The 22507-nt window shown below is 35.0% G+C and overlaps 1 protein-coding gene across 5 annotated transcripts in view; it reads left to right on the top strand.

Moving 5' to 3' along the window:
* Window positions 1-22507, top strand: part of ARHGAP32 (Rho GTPase activating protein 32) — a 300175-nt gene that overhangs the window by 134556 nt on the left and 143112 nt on the right. For 4 of the 5 annotated variants that reach the window (XM_058687307.1, XM_058687308.1, XM_058687303.1 and 1 more), the window contains exons 3-5: window positions 6954-7045; window positions 7712-7753; window positions 8127-8211. In XM_058687307.1, coding sequence (XP_058543290.1) covers window positions 6954-7045; window positions 7712-7753; window positions 8127-8211 — 219 coding nt within the window. The remainder of the gene's footprint in view (window positions 1-6953; window positions 7046-7711; window positions 7754-8126; window positions 8212-22507) is intronic. The other variant, XM_058687304.1, reaches the window with a different exon arrangement.

Below are 22507 nucleotides of genomic sequence, written 5' to 3'. Positions count from 1 at the left end.
AATAGAAACTCAGTTTAAATACTGTGTCTAATGCACTATGGCACATTGTTTCTTCTTTATTGGTCTCAGTTTCCTCCTTGCAGTGAAATGGCTGAATGAGATTTCTTTCAGCACTCTGATTATGTGTTAAACACCTTTCCATACCCTATTTTTTCCTTAAAAATCTGTAATACCCATTAGCATTTTGCTAGTATTTATTAAGATGGACTTTATAGACTTTGGGAGAAGATAGTCACGCACATAGATAACACAAAAGGGGTGTGCCTTGTGTTGGGGCTGACTGTAGAAGTAGCCAGCTTTAATGGTTCTGTATCCGAACACAGTGTGTTACAAGACTTAAATCACTTCTGTTACCCAGCCATGGGAGAGCTTTACATGGGAGCTGGAAAATAGTCATTTGCAAGATTCTTTAAAGATCTGTACCAGTGGCAGGAATGGTGGAATATTTTTCTGGGTTAGGGAGCAGTGAAGTAGAAAGGATAAAACATTACCCATTCCTGTTTTTGTTAAGTTTTCAGTATCAAATAATTTCCTGAAATGGATGAACTATTCTCGTATGTGGTTTAACTGGTTCAGATTATAGAGAAACAGATACTGTCCTTTTTATAGATGCCGCATTTTTTCAGACTGCATTAGCTTTTTACCAGTGAGGATATACTTTTATAGTTGGCTTGTGGTTAAGTATAAGCCTTAGATCTCGTTATGTGAATTTTTATCAAACAGAGTGTGCCCCCCCCCCATACTTATATAATTGAATTTTTGTTCTTGATGCACTTTATAATCATGTTAGTTTGTCTTTGCAGCCTGTTAAAGTCTCTTCAACTTCTGTCACTCAGAGTGTTAGAATCCCTTTTAGTTTTCTTCTGTCTATAAATTTGATAAGTATGTCATTCGTTTTCATTTATCTTTTATAAATATCCTGAGAAATTTAGGAATGAAAGAGCCTTATGGTCTGCTACCTTCTTTTTTTAGTGATTTATTATGTAATTGACATTTAACGTATTTTGAGTATTTTATCATTTAAAAATTTTAAACTTCATTTTAAAATTCTGTTCGTGGGTATATCACAGAAGACTCAGCTACATGCTGACTGTGGTTATTCAGTGGACCTTTTGCATTTACCTGTTCCATTATTCTAGCAGCCTTAGTTAAAACCCCTCACCATCAAAAAATGGGGAAATGATAAGGGTTTCTGCTTAATCTCTTTGATTTGTATTTGTATCTCTTATTCTGAAAACCTTAGTTTTTAATGACATTAACAATTACTTATTTGCTTTAATTTTCTACTTTTAATAGTTTCAAAATAATAATGCAAACATTACTGAGAATACTTTGTTTCCTTTTATCTCTAGGAGGATATATCCTATTTGAGGTCTATTACTTCACATTACTGTCATTTGAAGTAATTTCTCTCTGTGTGCTTAAGCCTCCAATTTAAAACAATAAGGTTCATTTGTTTTATTTGGCTTTGGATTTTAAGGGATTGCCTTTTTTTCTTTGCCCCAGTTTAATTTAATTTAGTTTTACAAATATTTAAAACATTTACATCTGAACTACAAAACAAGGCATTCAGAAAAATCTAGCTTCTATCCCCTGTCTCTTTGTTCCTCCATAGATAAACATTTTAATTGACTTTTGGTTTATCCTATCTCATTTAAGTATAAGAAAATACACATATTTTTGTATTTATTTTTAGTTAAAAGGTAGCTTGTTTTTATAGCATGTGTCTCCCCGCCATGACCTATGCAGAAGATTATTTTATAGCAATACATTAAAATATTCCTCATTCCTCTTATAGCTGTTATTCACTTGTGTTGCTGCAACATAGTTTACCATTCCCTTATGGATGGACATCTAGGTTGTTTCCACCCTTTAGTTAATAAAGATAGTCCTGCAAAGAATAACCTTATGAATATGGTACTTTGTACTTTTGCCAATATAAGAAGAAAATCGTAAAGAAATTTATGTATTATTTAGGTAAGATGTGAGAGAGAGCAGAGATAAATATGTCTTCAGCTTGTTCAGTTTACTGTTGTCAGTTGAGCAGTCTTGTTGGATGTTATTGTCTTGAATGGGTGTGGAGTTTTATCAGATAATTTGTTTGGACTTATGGCAACAATCTAGCATTTTTTCCTTATAATTTTTAATTATAATTAAGATTGAATTATAATGATAGATTTTTTTCTATTGTTGAACCAATCTTGCATTTCTGGGATAAATTCAGTTTGGTTCTGAAGTATTTTTAAAAATTCATACAGTGATGGATGTGGTTTGTTATTTTATTTAGGAACTCAAACAAATCAAAACACTGAATATCTTTCCAGGTGTCAAACCAGTCTTGCATTCTCAAGATCTATCTTGTCATGGTGTTTTCTTTTTTTTCCTTGTTGGTCTCATTTTTTCTAACTTTTTATAATCTAACTTTATATTAAAATTATTTTACGCTTCAAGCAGAATGCAGAAAACTCGCCACCAGTAGTTCCCTTTATCTTTTCCCTTTATTATTCTAGTTTCTGTAAGTATTACATTTACATTCATCAGTGTTATTACAATTTTTGCTTTCAATTGGCACATATATTTTAAAGAACTTAAGAGGAGATTAGTGATCTATTACATTTACCTAATTATTTATTATTTCTGTTGCTCTCCCTTTTTACCAGAAGGTCCATGTTTTATTCTGATGCCATTTTCCTTCTATATGAAGAGCTTTCTTTAGCATTTCTTTAGCATTTCTTGTAGAATCCATCTACTGGTAACAAATGCTCTCAATTTTTGAAAATCTGAGTACGATCTTATTTTTATGTCATTTCTGAAGGATATTTTCACTTGATATAGTTTTCCGGATTGAGCGTTCTTTCAGCATTTTATAAATGTGGTTCCACTATCCTTTGGTCTTCTTAGTTTCTAATGAGAAATCCAGTCATTTAAATCCTTATTTCTCTCTATGTAATGTAGTATGTCTTTTTTCTCTGGTGGCTGTCAGGATACTTATTTTATATAGGTTATCAACAGCTTGATTATGATGGATTGTTTTGTGGTTTTCTTTGATTTTATTCTGTTTTATTTTTGCTGATCTTGAATCTGTAAATATGTATCTTTCAACAAATTTGTTATGTTTTCATGAATTATTACATCAAAATTTTTGTTTTCTGTGACCATATTTCTCTTCCATGGGTATCTGTGAGTCTGTTCATATTTTTCAGTCTTTAATAATTTTTTTCTAATGTTTATTTATTCCTGAGAGAGAGAGAGAGAGAGAGAGAGAGAGAGAACAAGTGGGGGAGGGGCAGAGAGAGGGAGACAGAATCAGAAGTAGGCTCCAGGCTCTGAGCTGTCAGCACAGGGCCCAATGCCGGGCTTGAACCCACAAATCATGAGATTATGACCTGAGCCGAAGTCAGACGCTTAAACTGACTGAGCCACCCAGGCACCCCTGTATTTTTCAGTCTTTTAAAACAATTTTGAATATTGTCCTTCAGAGTACATAATTAATTTCTTTTAGTCTATTGTTAGGTTGTTGGTTCACTGACTCTTTTCCTCTATCATTTCTATTCTGCTATTGAGCCAAGTCAGTATTTTCTTATTTCAGATACTATATTTTTCCATGTTGATATTTTTATTTGATCTTTTTTACATTTTTCATCAAGGAATTTTTGTCTTTCCATTGGTTTCAATATCTAATGCAGTGTGTTTATTGTAATATATGTGTTTTAAAGTCTTTGATAAGTCCAACATCTGTTTCATTTCACATTTGGCCTTTCTTGATTGTCTTTTCCTTTGGAAATTGCTCATATTTTACTGTTGTGGTGTATCTAGCAATTTTGGATTGTGTCATGGATATTTTGAATATTGTGTTGTGAGACTGACTCCACTAGTGTCCTGTATAGAGTGCTGACTTTTTTCTTTCTTCTTTTTTTTTTTTTTTTTTTTGTCTTATCAGACTTCAGCCTGGTTGGATTCAGATTGAACTTTCTCTCTGGACTTCTTTAGGTGGTGGTTTTAGCATCAGTTCAGTTTTATAGTCTTTGCTGTACTCTTACTTTTGTTAGGGATTTTGCACACACTGTTCTCAAAGGATGCTTTCCCTGGTTTCTCTGATTGGAAGGGTGGAATTCTCCAAGAGCTTTAGCCTCTGGTATAATACACATTTTTTTCTGACTGAGCTACTGTTAGGTGTAAATAGTGAGAGAAAAAAGAAAAAAAATTAAAGGATTATCTCCACAATCTTTATATAAGAGTCCTTTTTCATTGTTTTTCTATTTAGAAGAATGGGTTTTCACTCTACAACTGAAGTGGTACCTTCAGGTCTGTCCTTGGACCAGGTTGGAAGAGATAAAAGGGGAAAAAAACAATCTCTCTGCCCTTTTCCCCACAAGGGGCAGTGTTCACATCTTTTGGCCAGAAAGTTGGACTTCTCTAAGAGTTTTGCTGACTCTGCCTGTTACTCACATCCTGATTAGCCTGTCCTTGGGTCAGTCTAGGAGGTAACATGGGAAAAGCCAGGAAGCACACTGCCGCTACATTAGCCACTCTGCAAGTTTTGACTTTGTTTCCGAATCTACCTGCTGTCATTAAAATTTTTAGAGCTCTTAGGTAGTTGCATGTGTATATTTTATTTCATTTTGTTATCTTTAGAGTTTTTACCGTAAACACTGGAAAAGGCTGGAAACCTCACATTCTTTTTTTGAAATAAATTTTGCTGGATATAGAATTCTATGTTGACAGTTGTTTAAAAAAGCAACTGAAAGTACTCAGTCCAAATTTTGGTTTTCTTCTGTTTATTCCTGTGAATGTGATGTGTATTCTTTTTTTTTCCTTTGGCAGCTACTCAGATTTTATCTTTATCAGCGCTTTTCAGCCATCTGATTATGATATGCCCTGTGTAATTTTCTATGTGTTTATCAGACTCTGAATTTATGGAGTTTTCTGGATCAGTGTGTTTATAATCGTCATAAAATTTATATATTTTTTTATCAATTATTTTTTCAATTGTTTTTTTTATTCTTCTTCTCCTTAACCCCCCTCCCACCATCCCAAGGGAAGGCATTTTGCTCTCCTTTATTTACCATCCATTACATGTATGTTAAATGGCTTTATATTGTTCTATATGTCACTGAGACTTTTTTTCCTGTCTTTTTCTCTCACACACACAAACTAAAAACCAAATAAAAATTGTTTGTGGATAGTTATCTTGCTGTTTCTTTAAGTTCACTGATCTTTTCTTCTGCTGTGTCTAAAACAGGCATACCTTGGAGATATTGCTGGTTTGGCCCCAGACAATTGCAGTAAAGTGAATATTGCAATAACGCGAGTCAAATGAATTTTTTCATTTCCCAGTGCATGTAAAAGCTATGTTTACACTGTACTGCACTCTTTTACTGTACTGTGCATTAAGTGCATAATAGCATTATGTCTAAAAAAATAATATTCTTACCTTAATTTAAGAAATATTTTATTGCTAAAAATGCTCCTTTGATGTGTGTTAGGGGATGATGGCCTTTCTAGCACAGAAAGCCTATATTCAAAATTGAGTTAATATTTTAGGTTTCAGTCTACCAGATAAAATCATCACCATTTACCAACTATGTCCAGTTACTCTGTTTTACTTTTATATTTTTAAGTCTGTTAATGAATAATTTACAGAATAGTGAAAACCCACTTTATTAGAAATTTTAATAAGAATTTAAGCACAGCAAACCTCTTTATGTCAAGTAAATTTTGATGCACAAACTTCATAAAAAATGAAAGAATATTGTTGCACATTATTTTAGCAAAATAAGGTGATCTAGGTTGTTGTTGCAAAAGACCGTGTGATAAAGTCTTTTCAGTTGAATGAATGACTAGAGGAAAATACCATATTTTCTTTTTTGTCCTTAGAAGTATGTTGTTCACTCATAATTTTTAAGTTATATAGTATTCATCTAGGATAAATACCCTCAATCTGAGTTGTTGTTTACATGATCAATGTCACCAAATTTTTAAAATCTAGAGCTAGAGTTACCCCTTGCCTCAGCACCCCAAACAACCAGTCTGTTCTCTGTATCTATGAACTTGGTTTTTGTTGGTTTCATTTTTTAGATTTTACATGTAAGTGAGATCATATGGTATTTGTCTTTCTCTGACTTATTTCACATAACACAATGCCCTCAAGGTCCATCCATGTTGTTGCCGGTGGCAGGATTTCATTCTTTTTTTTGGCTGAGTATACACATCTTCTTTGTGAGTCTCTTCTTAATTCATTGTAACTGCTCATCCCATATTATTGCATCCTGTGGCACTGGCTCTAATAACTCAATTTTTCTGTTATAAATCATAGATGGTATATTGTAAATTTGTTTCTTTACGATAGGTATTTGGATTTGCTGTTTATTTTGTCCAGAATATGGAGAACCATTTGATTTTCCAGTTTCTGGCTTTAAAATGATGCAGCTGAATGTGCCACTAGAATTAAGAAATCATGACTGTGAAAACTGGCAGACCAAGGGTTAAACTGGAAGTATGACATACATGTCACCTTCAGATCTTGGTGTGAAAAATGCATGTTGTGATCTCCTGATTATGTTCAGATTGCCATTTCAACTTTTCTTAATCATTGTAAGCTAGGTTATTTTTTTTTCCAGTTCCCTAGGGGAGATTTTAGTTTGTGTTGAGACAGATGATATAATAGCTGCTTTTGAAACTTGATTGTAAGAGTATGATAATTCTTAAGATTCACAGAAAATTTTTCCTTATGCAGTACAGTTTTTAAATTAGGTGAATATTTTTTTTCTTATTCTTAGTAATTAAAACTCAAGTGAGTTACAATTTTAAGAAAAGATTATTAAATCAGTATGCATTGCTGTTGGTACAGAGTCAGCAGAACCGTTAAAATTATGATCTGCTTTTTAAAATATTTATATTAAAGGAATAGTCCTAAATCCTTTGTTTTTATTTGTTTATTATTTTTCTTTAAGGCAAGAGGAGCAGATGTCCCAGAGATTCCTGGAGATCTTGGTCTTAAGACATGTGGCAGCACAGCCAGTATGAAGGTTAAACAGGTGAAAAAGTGAGTATGATTTTACAGTGGGTTTTCAGTGAATTTGTATAAATGACAGTCAGTTTTTTAGTTCTCTTACAACTTTTATTAGATGACAGTCAGTTTTTTAGTTCTCTTACAACTTTTATTTAGATTTCTTGGTAAATATGCTCTTACTGTCCACACATTAAATTATACTATAAGCCTAAATTATGACTCAACAATTAGTGGAATAGGTCTGAAGATTATCTGCTTGTTTAAAAATAGACTTTAATTTTGTCCTCGCAACAGCTTTATGTCATTGTCTGTTAGGGTGCATTTGTTCAATGGGAACAATCCAAGTGTGTCTGTCTCAGTGCCCTTAATACATGTTCTCATTCATTTAGAAAAATCAGCTTTGTCATTTGAGTTATGAGATTGCTGTATCTCAGCTCTGCCTTTGAGAAAGCCTGAATTTGATGCCGGTAGTTGGCTCTTATGTCAAATGTCTGAAGGTATCCATTTCAGTCTTTAACCGAAAAACCATTTCATACTTTCCCACTGAAGCCTTACCTACCTCCTTCCCCATCCCATGAAGTTGGCATTAAAGAACAAAAACCAGAAAAACCATCTTTTCACCCAGTAGAGTGTTAGATAGCTATGTTTTCGTTGTAAATAGAGAAAAGACAAAGATAAAAATATTCATTCTGCATCCAGACCCACCAATCCAGGACTGATGGGCTGCGACAACATTCACAGGTAAAATCTGGTTGTATATTTCATCGGGAATGCTGCTTCTGATCAGAAGTTGGCTCTTCACAGTTTTTATAACATTCACTGAAAACATAGATTTTCTACGGACATTGCCTTGGGTCAAGATTAGGAGAGTGTAGTGGTGCTTTTTAATTTTTTCTGTTGTTTTTGTTTTTGACCTGTGCACTGAATGTAATTTTCATTTGATCCACTGTATTTCTGGGACGGTTTGTGTGGCTATTTGTGTGCTCATGCGCATGCGCTTATTAAATAGTTTTGCTTGCAAGAGCTCTTCAACACATTTTATTTTTCCCTTGGGCTTAGTTATTCTGACTGTTTCAGTATCTTGCGTCTCACTTAGTTATTTCATGTACTTCAGGTTACCCTTCACTAAAGGTCACTTTCCGAAGATGGCTGAATGTGCACATTTCCATTATGAGAACGTTGAGTTTGGCAGCATACAGGTATATTTGAAATATTTCCTATATACTGAATTAAGATATATCTATATCTGTATTTTTTTCTTGGTCTCTATTTTTATCTATATATGAGAGGTGACACTTAGAAGTAGTTTTTTCTATTGATGTCTTGTTGGTTGATGGGAAAACTTTTATTTCCTTCTGTTGGCAAATACTTGATGCCCTATAACTCCTATTTTAGGTGGAAATAGTGTAATCGAATCACTATAAATCTTAGAACTTCTATTAGACTCCTTATAATTCGCTATTGTTTTATAGCATGAAGTATTCTAGTTGTTCCCTAACATTGGGTCATAGTAATGATGATTAAATGAGAGTTGGAGTGAAGTGGAGTACGGGGCAGATGTGCTAATAGAGTTTTATTATTTTATTTTATTTTTTAGTATTTTTTTTCTTACTTTTAGGTATATTGTGTGTGTAAGTATATATGTTTATAGAGCATGTGCATGTATACATATATGTTACATACATATATATATATGTATATTTTAAAGCCCAGGCTAAGAGAGAAATTACCTGGGTGTCCCTCCTATGTTGCACTTGCCTTCTCTACCCTAAAGATTACTTCTACCATGACTTTTATAGTATTTGTTATAATTTTTTGTTTTATTATCTGTATGCATTCCTAATCAGTATGGGTGTTTAGTTTGCCTATTTTTGAACTTTATGTACTTAGAATTATTCTAATCCATTCAGCAAATACTTACTGAGCAAGTACAGTGTACCAGGCACTGTTTTAGGTGTTTTGGCTATATCAGTGAGCAACAACCACAACAAAAACCGGATACCCATTCTTTTCTTAATTTTTTTAATTTTTTTTTTAACATTTATTTTTGAGAGACAGAGACAGAGCACAAGCAGGGGAGGGACAGAGAGAGAGGAAGACACAAAATCCAAAGCAGGCTCCAGGCTCTGAGCTGTCAGCACAGAGCCCTACATGGGGCTTGAATCCACGAGCCATGAGATCATGTCCTGAGCCAAAGTCGGACGCTTAACCGACTGAGCCACCCAGGCGCCCCATCTGAATACCCATTCTTAAAGCGCACAGAGGATGGCCAAGAAAAGAGCTATGGTAAAAAAGTAGAACAAGATAAGAAGGATCAGGGGTAGGTTGAAATATCAAACCTGGGTGGGCTTCATTATTGAATGTATTCTTTCTGCTTTCATTTACCATTGTGAAATTGATCCCTGTAGATGTATGTAGTTATAGTTGTTTCAATTTGTTCACTACTGTATATTAATCGATAGCATGCATTATGTTACAAGTAATTTATCTTCTTTTTCGTTTGTTTGTTTGAAATTTGGGTTGTCAGTTTTTGCTGTCTGTGAACGTTGTTGTGCACAAATCCTCACGCACATATGCAGGAGTTTCTCACAGTAGAATTTCAGAGTTCTACAATACCCACATGTCCAGCTTTACTGAGTAAAGCCAAGCTACTTCCAAAAGTGGTTGACAAATGTATACTTTCATAAACAGTAAATGTCAGTTGCTGTTCTGCATCCTTGGGAACTCTTGGTTGTTTGCTACTTGTTAATTTTTACTCATCTGATGAGGATGTAATTCTCTCTCACTGTATGTATTTGTAGTCTCCTGATTTGTAATGCAGTTGAACATCTTTTCAAATATTTGTTGGGCATTTGAGATTTCTGTTTTTTTTTAAACTCTAGATCAGATCTTTTGTTCATTTTGTTTTACAGATTTGCTTATATTTTTCTTACTCAACCATGGGAATGCTTTACATATTTTGGGTGTTCTTTCATGTTGCATCCAGTCCTTTATTGTTTTTGCATATGTAATAAAAACACTTTCTCCCACATTGTGGCATGTTATTTGACTCTATGCTGCTCTCATTGTACAGATATCATTTATTTTATTCTTTATTTTATGCATTTTATGTAGTTGTATGTATGCATAAGCCTGACTTGTACTTTTCCTGTCACATTTAAGATGTTCTCTCCTGCCCTGAAGTTATGAAATTATTGTCCTTTTCCTTTTTGTATAAGTTTCATGATTTTGACTTGAACGTTGAGGTTGCTTGGAATTTATATTTATAGTGTGAAAAAGAATGATATTAAAAATCCCTGGTATGACAACCAGACAGAATGGATATTAACCATAGCCCTGGAGTGGAGTGCTAATGGCCTTCTCTTGTGCAGTGCATTGCCCCTCTAGTTGTATGGATCATTGGTGGTCCGTTATTTCAGTATTTTACTGTGGTACCCACCAATCATTTCTGAAAGTCTGTTTTATTATTATTTTAAAATATGATTATATTAGAGTTCTCCAGTGATACAGAACCAACGTGTGTGTGTGTGTGTGTGTGTGTGTGCGTGTGTGTGTGTATAAAGAGAGAGAAAGAGAGAGAGAGAGAGAGAGATATTTATTTTAAAGAGTTGGCTCCTGTGATTGTGGAGACTTGGTTAAGTTGAAAAATCTCAGGATAGGCTGAAAACCGAGGGAAGGGTTCAGGTTGCACTTTGAGTGCAAGCACAGTCTGCTGGCTGAGATACCTCTTCAGGGGAGGTCAGTTTCTTTTTCTGTTAAAGAGTTTCAGTGGATTGGATGAGGCCCACCCACATCATGGAGAGTAATCTGCGTTTAAAAAATAACTTCACAGAATTATTTGGAATAATGTTTGATCTGAAGTTAATGTATAAAATTAACAATCACAGTCCACTCTGCCAACTAGGCATTCCTTAAACTGTACTTAATCTCTAATAAAGACAATAATAGGGTCCTGCTTCGCCTAACAGCATGATCAACTGTTTTTTATACAACCAAAAACATTTTGACCATTTTCCCAGAAGAGAATACAAAGGCCTTGAGTAATGTTTACTCTTCTTGGCATCCTGCAACTTAAATACTATGACGAAAAGTTAAAATATATTAAGTACCATGATATAAATCTTTAAAGTAACAAGAGAAAAGAAACCAAAGATGTTTGCTATGACACACACACACACACACACACACACACACACACACACACGCACTTCCAGAGTAAAATAAGAAGGTAATACTCATGGCAATTATTGTGCTGGCTTCTGTAGCTGGTCATGTGGTTGTAGCTGGTATTATAACTACTTTCTTCTGCTTCTCGTTCTGTATTCCCTTTGCCCTAAGCAGTAATCTCAGTTGATTGTGGTTCTTTCCCTGGTTGGGTGACCCATACCTTCATTTTGGGTCTGGCCATTAATAGCCCTGCCTGAATTGGGTTCTGCTAATTTCCCATTCAGTTCAGTGGCAGGGCATGTGATACCAAGGGATGCTCTAAGGGAGCTTCAATATTCCAGATGTATTTATTTTTATTTTTATTTTTATTTTTATTTTTATTTTTACCTCTGTTGTAGAGTAGCAGTCCAATTTCCCCTGGGTAGTCAGGATCAGTCATCCCAGCTAACACCAAAACTCCCTTCTTTGCCTGCTGAGTTAGAAGCATTAGGAGCCCAAAGTGGCTGGGTGGCAGGCTTACTTCCAAGTCAGTGGAATTGTTGTTTTGTCTTCTGGTGGAAGCATTCCTCCTTTTGGAACTAAGACTTCTAGGTTAGCAGAGAATTTATGATGGTAGGGACAGGAAGCATAAATTTTGCTAGTGAGTCCCTATGAGTAATATTGAGTGGTCCCACTCCCATTGCCACCCGTTGATTCCTGTTTCTCCAATCTGATTAGATTTAAAGACACTCATGACTCCATTTTTTAAAATACATTTTTTCATTGTTTATTTATTTTGAGAGAGAGAGAGAGAGAGAGAGAGAGACAGACAGACAGACAGACAGACAAAATCTGAAGCAGGCTCAAGGGTCTGAGCTGTCAGCACAGAGCCCGACACGGGGCTTGAATTCACGAACTGTGAGATCATGACCTGAGCCGAAGTTGGATTCTTAACTGACTGAGCCACCCAGGAGCCCCGTAATGACTCCATTTCTAATAGTAAAGAGAGCATGTATAGTCAATGGTGTGATGGGGCAATAGAGATACACAAAATATCACCATTATATACTTAGAATCAAATACTTGTTAGCCACAAAGTTCTGGGTAACCATTTATTTGGTATCTTGGAGTATTTTTCCATACTGATGAGTAAATTGAAATTTTCATTTCACTCATGATTAGTGATGTTGAACATTTTTTCATGTGTTTATTGTCCATTCGTGTATCTCCTTGGAAAGATGTCTATATTCAAATGCTTTGCCCATTTTTGAATTGATTTGTTTGTTTGGTTGGTTGGTTTTTTTTGATTTGAGTTTTAGGACTTATCTATATAACCTATTTGTGTCTTTTGATCTAAAGTGAGCATATTGGTGGAATGTATTTTTTTTAATTTAGCCTTTTATATCTATCATTTTTAATTGAAGTGTAATTAACATACAGTGTTATGTTAGTTTCAGATGTCCAACATGTTGGTTAAACAATCACTCAGTGTTCACCACAGTAAGTGTAGTCACCTTCTGTTCACCCAACAACCTTATTATAACATGATTGACTCTATTTCCTATGCTGTACTTTTTGTTTGAAGTATTTATTTTATAACTGAAAGTTTGTACTTCTTAATAGCCTTTATCTATTTCACCCATCCTCCCATCTACATCCTCCCCTCTGGCAACCACCAGTTTGTTCTCTATATTTAAGAGTCTGTTTGTTCATTTCTTTTGGTTTTTAGATTCCACACATAAGTGAAATGACATGGTATTTGCCTTTCTCTGTGTGACTTATTTCACTTAGCATAACACCCTCTAGGTCCATCCATATTTTTGCAAATGGCAAGATCTCATTCTTTTTATGACTGATGATATTCCATTGAATGTATGTATGTATGTAGGTATGCATGTGTGTATATATACTACCACATCTTTATTCATCTGTTGATGGACACTTGGGTTGCTTCCATATCTTGGCTATTGTAAATAATGCTGCAGTTGACATAGGGTTACATGTATCTTTTTGAATTAGTGTTTTTGTTTTCTTTGGATAAATACACAGTAGTGGAATTACTGGATCATATGGTATTTCTATTTTTAATTTTTTGAAGAGCCCCTGCACTGTTTTCCACAGTGGCTGCATCAGTTTGCATTCCCACTAACAGTATATAAATGTTCCTTTTTTCCCATATTCTCACCAACCATTGTTACTTCTTGTCTTTTTGATTCTAGCTATTCTGACAGGTGTAACGTAATAGGTCATTGTAGTTTTGAGTTGCATTTCACTCATTTGAGTGGCATCATTAGTGATGTTGAGCATCTTTTATGTGTCTGTTTGCCATCTATATGTCTTTTTTGGAAAAATGTCTATTCAGGTCTGCCCATTTTGTAATTGATTAGTTACTGTTTTGGTGTTAAGTTGTATAAATTCTTTATGTACTTTGGGTGTTAATCCTTTACTGGATGTATCCTTTGCAAATATCTTCTCCCATTCAGTAAGTGCCCTTTTGTTTTGTTGATTGTTTCCTTTGCTGTGCAAAAGCTTTTTATTTTGGTGTAGTCCCAATAGTTTGTTTTCGCTTTTGTTTCCCTTGCCTGAGGAGATATCTAGAAAATTGTTGCTAAGGCCTATGTCAAAGAAATCGCTGCCCATTATTTTCTTCTAGTTTTATGATTTCAGGTTTCACGTTTAGGTCTTTAATCCATTTTGAGTTTATTTTTGTGTATGATATAAGAAAGTGGTCCAGTTTCACTCTTTCATATGTGGCTATTCAGTTTTCCATTTATTGTCTCCTTTGTCATAGATTAATTGGCCATAAAAGTGTAGGTGTATATCTGGGTTGTCTATTTGTGGCTATTTTTGTTCCAGTGCCATACTGTTTTGATTACTACAGCTTTGTAGTATACCTTGAAATCTGGGATTGTGATGCCTCCAGCTTCAAGATTGCTTTGGCTGCCATCTCTGTTTTTTGATGATAGAGTTTAATCAATTCTATTTAATTACTGAAAAGGGAGGACTTATTTCTGTCAGTTTACTATCTTTTTTTTTTTCTGTATGTATTATAGATTTCTTTCTGTAATACAATGTATGTTGATTTAATTGGATTTTTTTTGTAGTGAAATGTTTAAATTCTTTTCTCAATTCTTTTTGCGTATATTGTATAGCTGTTTTCTTTGTTGTTACCATGGGATTACATTTAACATCCTAAAGTTACAATACTCTAATTTGAAATCGTACCAGTTTAACTGCAATAACATACAAAAATTCTGCTCCTTTATAGCTTGGTCCCCATCCTTTTTGGTTTTAAATATCTTACAATTACATCTTTATGTATTGTGTGTCCAGAAACATAAACTAATAATTCTTTTAATGCCTCTTAAACTATATTGAAAACAAAGTGTGTAGTAATAAGCACAATACTAGCTTTTATGTGTAAAATTTAAAGAAAAACTATTAGTCTCTTAAATCATGTAGAAAAGACCCATCGTTACAAACCATTGTTACAGTGATAACTGGTTTTTATAATTGCACATGTATTCACCTTTACTGAGGTCGAATTACTGTCAAGTGTCTTTTCACTTCAGCTTGCAGGACTCCTTTTAGCCCTCCTTGCAGACTGGGTCTATTGACAGGGTGCTTCCTCGGCTTTTGTTTAACTGGGAATGTCTTAATTTGTCTCTCACTTTTGAAGGATGGTTTTGCTGGAGATAGTATTCTTGGTTGACACTTTCATTCTGTTTGTAATTTGAATATATTGGACTACTGCCTTCTGGTCTCCAAAGTTTCTGGTAAGAAATCTGATAATCTTATTGAGGAACCCTCGTATGTGACTAGTTGCTTCTCTCTTGCTGCTTTTAAGATTCTGTCATTGTACAGGTATACCTCACAAATATTGCAGGCTTGGTCTCAGACCACCACAATAAAATGATTATTGCAATAAAGTAAGTCAGATGAATTTTTTGTTTCCTAGTGTATAAACTACTTTATTGCTAAAAATGCTAACCATCATCTGAAATTTCAACAGGTTTTTTTTTTGTTTGTTTGTTTTTGTTTTTGTTTTTTTTTTTTGGAGAGAGTGCACAAGCAGGGATGGGGTGGTGGGGTAGAAAGAGAGAGAATATTTTAAGTAGGCTCTACACTCAGCATGGAGTCTGACACAGGGCTTGATCTCATGACCCAAGCTGAAATCAAGAGTCAAATGCTCAAGCAACTGGGCCGCCCAGGCACCCCTCAACAGGTCTTAATCATGGATCAGAGATCACCATAACGAATGTAATAATAATGTCAAATTTTGAAATATTGCATGAATTAACAAAATGTGACCCAGAGACACAAAATGAGCTAATGCTCTTCCAAAAATGGCACCAAAAGACTTACTTAATGCAGGGTTGCCACAAACCTTCAATTTGTAAAAATCACAGTATCTGTGAAGCACAATAAAATGGGGTCTTCCCGTATTTGGCTTTAGAAAGTTTGATTATAATGTGTGTCAGTGTGAGTCTCTTTGAGTTCATCTTATTTGGAGGTTATTAGCTTCTTGGATGTTTATATTCATGTCTTTAATCAAATTTGGGAAGTTTCAGCCATTATTTCTTCACATATTATCTCTGCTCCTTTGTCTCTCTGTTTTCATTCCGAGAGTTTCATAATGTATACGGGATGGACTCCCATAGTTCTGTTAGGTTCTTTCATGGTGTCACATAGCTTCCTGAGACTCTGTTCACATGTCTTCACTCTTGATTCTGTTCTTCAGATCAGTAATTCCCATTGTCATATCTTCAAGTTGGCTGACTATTTCTTCTGTGTGTTCAGATTTCCCCTTAATTTTGTCTTATGAAATGAGAATTGCAGTGATTCTACTTTAAAGCACACAATACTTTTTAATTCTTTTTTTTTTAAAGTAGTCTCTACAGGGGTGCCTGGGTGGCTCAGTCAGTTCGGTTAAGCATCTGACTTCGGCTCAGGTCATGATCTCATGGTTTGTAAGTTCGAGCCCCACATCAGGCTCTGTGCTGATAGCTTGGAGCCTGGAGCCTGCTTCGGATTCTGTGTCTCACCCTCTCTCTGCCTCTCCCCTGCTCATGTTCTGTCTCTCAAAAATAAATAAATGTTAAAAAAAAATTTTAAGTAATCTCTACACCCAACATGGGGCTTGAAGTCATGACCCTGAGATCAAGAGTCACATACTCCACCGACTGAGCCAGCGAGGTGCCCCCCCATAGTGCCTTTTTAGATCTTATGTCTCTTTGTTAATATTTCTATTTTGTTCATGTTGTTCATACATCACTTTCTTGGCATTCTCCATATATTTCTTTAGTTTTTTTGGCACCTTTAAGACACTTGTTTTAAAGTCTTCTTGAGCCTGTGCCTTTCCCTGGTCATAATTGGTCACTTTCTAATTTTTTGCATATATGCAGTTCCTTTCTAATGATCTGGTCTAATGTCTGGCTTCTCAGGGGGGAAACAGAAAAATGAAGGAGGAAAGAGTGCAGGCCTTTTAAATTTCTTAGAAATGGCATCAGCTGGTAGATGTTTGCAACAGTATGGGGAGGTGTAACAACAATGTCCATCCATCTAATAACTTGCATCTCTGAGATCAGAAACAGCAATTAGGGACCAGAGCACAGACCCTTTGATATTTATAGGAGGAGGTCTTTCTGCCTCCTCAGTCTCCCCCAAGCTGTTCACAAGCTGCTCACAAGATGTAGTTCCTGCACGGTTGCCTCGGATGCTGAGGGGCTGGGTAGCTCCTACTGTGTTCGAGAGCCGAAATAGACTGAAATGAGCTGCAATTTACTATCCTAGCTTTTCCCTGGAAGTTGCAAGTCTTCCACAGACTCCAGAATTACAAAATAATTATATCAGACAGATTCTGCCAGCATATCTGTTGCCTAGATGGGAGATTACTAGTGCTTTCCTACAATACCATTTTCCTAGAATCCTTCCTTATTTTTTCTTACAAATTTTTTAATTTTTTAATTTTTTTAAGAGTGAGATAGAGTGAGCATGAGTGGTAGAGAGGAGCAGAGGGAGAGGGAGAGAGAGAATCTTAAGCAGGCTCCACACTGCGTGTGGAGCTTGACGTGGGGCTGGATCTCACGACTGTGAGATCATGACATGAGCCGAAATCAAGAGTCAGACACTTAACCGATTGAGCCATGTAGGCACCCCTCTTTACTTATTTTTAATATCAGATTGACAGTATGTTCTGAGGAGAAAATAAGTATGAAAACTTTATTAAATGTGATTGGAATAGGTCATCAGCCTTATGCTTGGTAGCTCTGTATATCCCAGTAGGCTATTCAGACTGCCAGTTGACTCCATTGTTGCTTTTTAGTATGTCCCAAATGTGGGACATTCTGTCGTTTGCATACCTACTTTTTTTCACTCTGATCTTAGGAATTTCTCTTAGACTTCTGGATTTCTTGTATTTGTAGCTCTTTCTTTTCCTCACATATTAAAAATATGTGACTGCAGTAGGCCATAGTATCCTAGAAGATGTCACTGAGCTCTAAATTTTTTAAATCCAGAGAAAATTATGTTTAACTTCTAGACTTTCAGTGATAAAATGAAAATAAGTTTTTTTGATCTGAGGTTGCAAATTCAGATTTTCAATTTTATGGAGACTTGAAGACACAGTCGCTTATAAAATAATTGAGATAGAAATTACTGGGCCAGTAATTTTATTATCATATAACATACAAAGGAAATGCTCACGGTCTCTCCTTTGAATTCTAGCATTGTCTATCTAGCTGACTGCATTGCAACTTCACTTGGATGACTTGTCAGCGTCGCACATTTAGCAGTCTCCCCTCAAACCTGCTCCTCTTGCTGTCCTGTCCATGTTGGTAAATAGTAAACCTATGTTTCTAAAACCTATGTTTCCAGTTCCTGAGGCTAGACGAAACCTCTGAACCATCTTGGACGTCTCTAATCCAAGTCCATCGGCAAAATTCTTGGCTCTTTCTTTAAAATAAACACAGGATCTGACTACACTCACCTCTTTCTCTCCTACCTGCTGTCGTCATTGTGGGGCCATTAATTCAATAACCTTGTTTGGCACAACTGCAAGGGGGAGTCTTTTAAATATAAGTCAGATCATGTCACTTTTTCAAAACCACTCCAGTTACTTCTTGTATTCTTCATGGTAAAAAGTCAAATTTCTTAAAATTTCTGAAAAGGATTTACCAGATCTGCCCTCAACGTGTCTGACCTCATCTCTTACTTCATTTATTTCTCCTTCCCTAAGACACAAGTGTTCTGGCCACCGTTGCTCTTCCTCCAGGATACAGCTCCCTTCTTACGACCTTTGGACTTTTTTGTTTCCTCTACTTGGAAAACTCTTCTCGCTGGATAACCACGTAACTTACTACCTTCCCTTCTTTAAATACTTGCTGAAAAGTTACCTTCTCAGAAAGAGTGTACTTTCTCTACATAAAATTGCAACTCCTGGTCACCAACATTCCCCATCTCTTCCATAATTTATTTTTCTCTGTAACGCCACTCTCTGGCATGTGAACTATTATTATTTATTCTATTTTTTTCTACCTCAGCATCTAGAACAGTGCCTGACACATAAAAATCATTTGGTAAATATTTGTTGAATGTATGGGTAAATGAATTTATGTTTGAAAAATAAAATATGCTTCAAAAATACTTTTTAAAATATTTTGGGTTTTTCAACATTTAAATATTCCCCTTACATGATAAGAATGTATTCTTGGGGTACCTGGGTGGCTCAGTCAGGTAAGCCTCCCACTTTGGCTCAGGTCATGATCTGGCTGTTTGTGAGTTCGAGCCCCGCGTTGGGCTCTGTGCTGACAGCTCGGAGCCTGGAGCCTGCTTCTGATTCTGTGTCTCCCTCTCTCTCTGCCCCTCGCCCGCTCACACTCTGTGTGTGTGTCTTTCTCTCAAAAATAAATAAACATTGAAAAAAAGAATATATTCTTTATGAGTGTGTGTGTGTGTGTGTGTGTGTATATATAAATATCAAGTATAATGAATGATGACATTTACAAACACGAGTGAAAATTCCCTTTACGTGCTCTCCTGTTAACTATTATGTGCCTGTCTAGAATTCTTTATAAAATATGTAGCAATATCTCTGTATTTCTCTAGCCATAACCTTGTATCCAGCTGTCTATAACTTTTTAAAAATACAGATAGTTTGCTGCTATACATACTGCCTTGAAAGTTGCTTTTTTACTTGAAATGACATCTTGCATATATTTTTTCAGAGATTTGGATTTAGCTGATTATTTCAGCTATATTTCATTTCTTTTTGTTATTATACCATAATTTATTTGATTTGTTCCCTATTGATGGATGTTCTAGGTTTTATTGATGTGAGTATATGCATTAAAATCCTATTAGATGATTTGTTGGGTCAAGGGTATATACATTTAGAAAGTTGACAGTTACTGCTAAGTTTATTTTTGAAATGTGCTGATTTATGCAAGTTGTATATTTTTACATCATCCACCATTTGCACTTTTATTTATTTTTATTTATTTTTTGGTATTCCCAGTTATAAACTCTTTGGGCTGATATGTCACACTTTTTATTTCTGTAGAACTCAGCACAGTCTTTCAGTATTAGGGGGCTCAGTAGTGCTCTTGAAGATATATCTTTGTGATGTTTCCTGTTAGATATGCTGAGGAGTCTGTCATTTAACAAACACTTATTGTGTATTGGCAGTATTCCAGACACCATACTGTATGTTGGAAGGAAAAAAAAAATAGAACAACAGTATTCATTCTTTTGAAATGTTTAAACTTAAACGGGAAGACTGAAATATTAAAGGATAATTCTAACATACATTAGAATCAAGATATGTTACCTTGAAGTTAATTTCATGTCTTCATTTATTTATGCATACATATATATTCAATAAATACTGATAAATTAACTTTTTGAAGCATCAGAAAATGCTATGCAGAGGTGATGACATTTGGTGATATTTTAAAGGAGAGTAGAAGTTCTTTTAGTAGAGACGAGGGCATGATAAATAAAGACCAAGTCTCAAAAGATTATCCATGTATTCATCTCATCATCATTTATAATAAAAAGTAAGAAGTAATATAAATGCTCAGAAATCAGAATGGGTTACATAAATTATGGATTATTCGTACGGGGAAAGTCTATGTACTTACTTAAAATCATGTAGAATATTTACTGAAGTGGAAACAATATTCTTGTTATATTGATAAAGAGTTTCAACAGAGCATACTGTTTTTGTAAGAAAAAAATGTAGACGTAAGTATAAAATAAATTGGAAGAACTTGTAGGAAAATGTAATGTTTATATTTCTTGAAAGAATGCTTTGGCAATAGAAAAATGATTTCTATGTTTGAAGCTTAGAGCAGAGTGGTGTGATTTTTTTTCTCATACATGTTTTTTTGTAAAATGGAATGTCTTAGAAAAGTTTCTCCCTCATTCTGAAAGATAGGGTGGTTCTTAAATCATGTGTTCTACCTTTTGAGAGCAGAGTAGACATCGAGCATCCCCAGACATTCCTTTGTTTCTGATATAATTTGTACCAGATGAAATAATTCTCAAGCCCATGTGTATTTTTTCTGGTAGGTTGGTAAGACATATGCTTTAGATTGCATGGATGTGTTCAAATCCTATTTCAAGTCATTTTTAGTAGACTGTAGCCAAATTATCTGACTTTCCTGTTGAAGTCTCAGTCCAGTATCTTCAGTTGTAACTTGTGGTGTAAGGTGGCACTGCCATGTTGAGGAGAAATTATCCTGGTGTGGTGTATAATGGGTGTGGCCAGCTGGTGGTATGTTCTCATTGTGTCATGCTGTCTTGACCACTAGGGAGATTGTCAGTCAATCTTCGCCTTGTTTCCCTTAATCTTCTAGCTAATATGTTGTAGATGAACTGTGAGCTCTGATTTAAATGAACGGGGCTGTCACAAGGTAAAGAGGAAAAAGGATATAATAACACAGGGGCAACAGAGGGTGTTTATCATGTCATGTTCTTCCTTTAGTCTACTTTTATAGAGTATGAATGAGTGGTCTTTAAAAATTAGTACAAAGAATTACTCTGGTCATAAAAACAGATTGTTGAAATGTCTTTATATTTTTGGGACACACTCTACTGGCTTAAATTTTTAAATATTTTTTTAACATTTATTTTTGAGAGAGAGAGAGAGAGAGAATGAGAATGGGGGAAGGGCAGAGAGAGAGGGAGATACAGAATCCGAAGCAGGCTCCAGGCTGTCAGCACAGAGCCCGATGTAGGGCTCAAACCCATGAACCATGAGATCATGACCTGAGCCAAAGTCGGTCACTTAACCAACTGAGCACCCAGGTGCCCCAGCTTAAATATTTTAAAAATAAATTCCATTTTTTACTCCATTAAGAGTTGATGATTTTTGTGTCTATGTTTTTTAGTGATGTTGATCTATATATTGTACTTTTCCAGTAGCCTGAGTTTTGGGGAACTTCACTGCCGTATCTCATTTTAAAAATCAATACCCAGGAAGTTTGTAGAAATGGAAATTATCAGTTTTTTGAAGGTTTAGTAGAATTTTCCTATTAAAGCCTTTTTTGGCCTCAAGGGCCTAATCCTTAATTACCATTTTAATTTATGATTTGATTATTGGTCTAGACAGGTTCTTTTGTGTCTTGTTAGGCCAATTTTTAGCATTTATATTTTCTTAGAAAAATGTACATTTGATGCAGTTTTAAAATTTATGAGTATATGTTGTACACAAGGTATTCTTAAAGTTTGGTCTTGTTAAGAAACAAGCTTATGGTTTGATCAGTTCGAGCCTCCCTCCCTCCCTTCTCCTGTCTCTCTTTTTTTGCTTCCTTCTTTCTCTCTTCCTTCCTTTCTCCATTCTTCCTTTATTCCTTTCCTCCCTCACACTCTTCCTTCCTTTCTTACTATTAATTCCTAAGCCTATTTTTTTTCTATTCCACATTTTTTTGGGTTTGTTATTTTGTCATATTTCTTGTTTCTTGAATTCAAAGTTTAGTTCCTTATATTTTTCCCTGGAAAAGAGTTGTGAATAACCAGTATGCATGCACCTATTTGATGGTGGAAAACTAGTATTATCATAAATCAACTTTGTCAGATATTAATATTATTCTGTATATGCTTTTCTTTAGAGAAATATAATTCTGTAGGTATTGTTGATATTTTATTCATTTTCAGCCATTGGTTTTTAAATAAGCGCATTGAAGTTTGGACATTTTCCACCTAAATAGTACTTTGAATGAATGTTGCAGGTTTTGGCACATAAGTGTCGTATTATGTTTTGTTTAGAGCAATTGAAATGTCAAAAAAAAAAAAAAAGAAGATGAAGATAAATAAGTTTTAGAAATGGCTTCTTGTTTTAGGTAAAGC

Source organism: Neofelis nebulosa, chromosome 10, assembly GCF_028018385.1.
Source record: "Neofelis nebulosa isolate mNeoNeb1 chromosome 10, mNeoNeb1.pri, whole genome shotgun sequence".
Lineage (NCBI taxonomy): Eukaryota > Metazoa > Chordata > Mammalia > Carnivora > Felidae > Neofelis > Neofelis nebulosa.
Note: the sequence above shows the minus strand (reverse complement) of the source record. Positions and strands in the feature narration are given on the sequence as shown.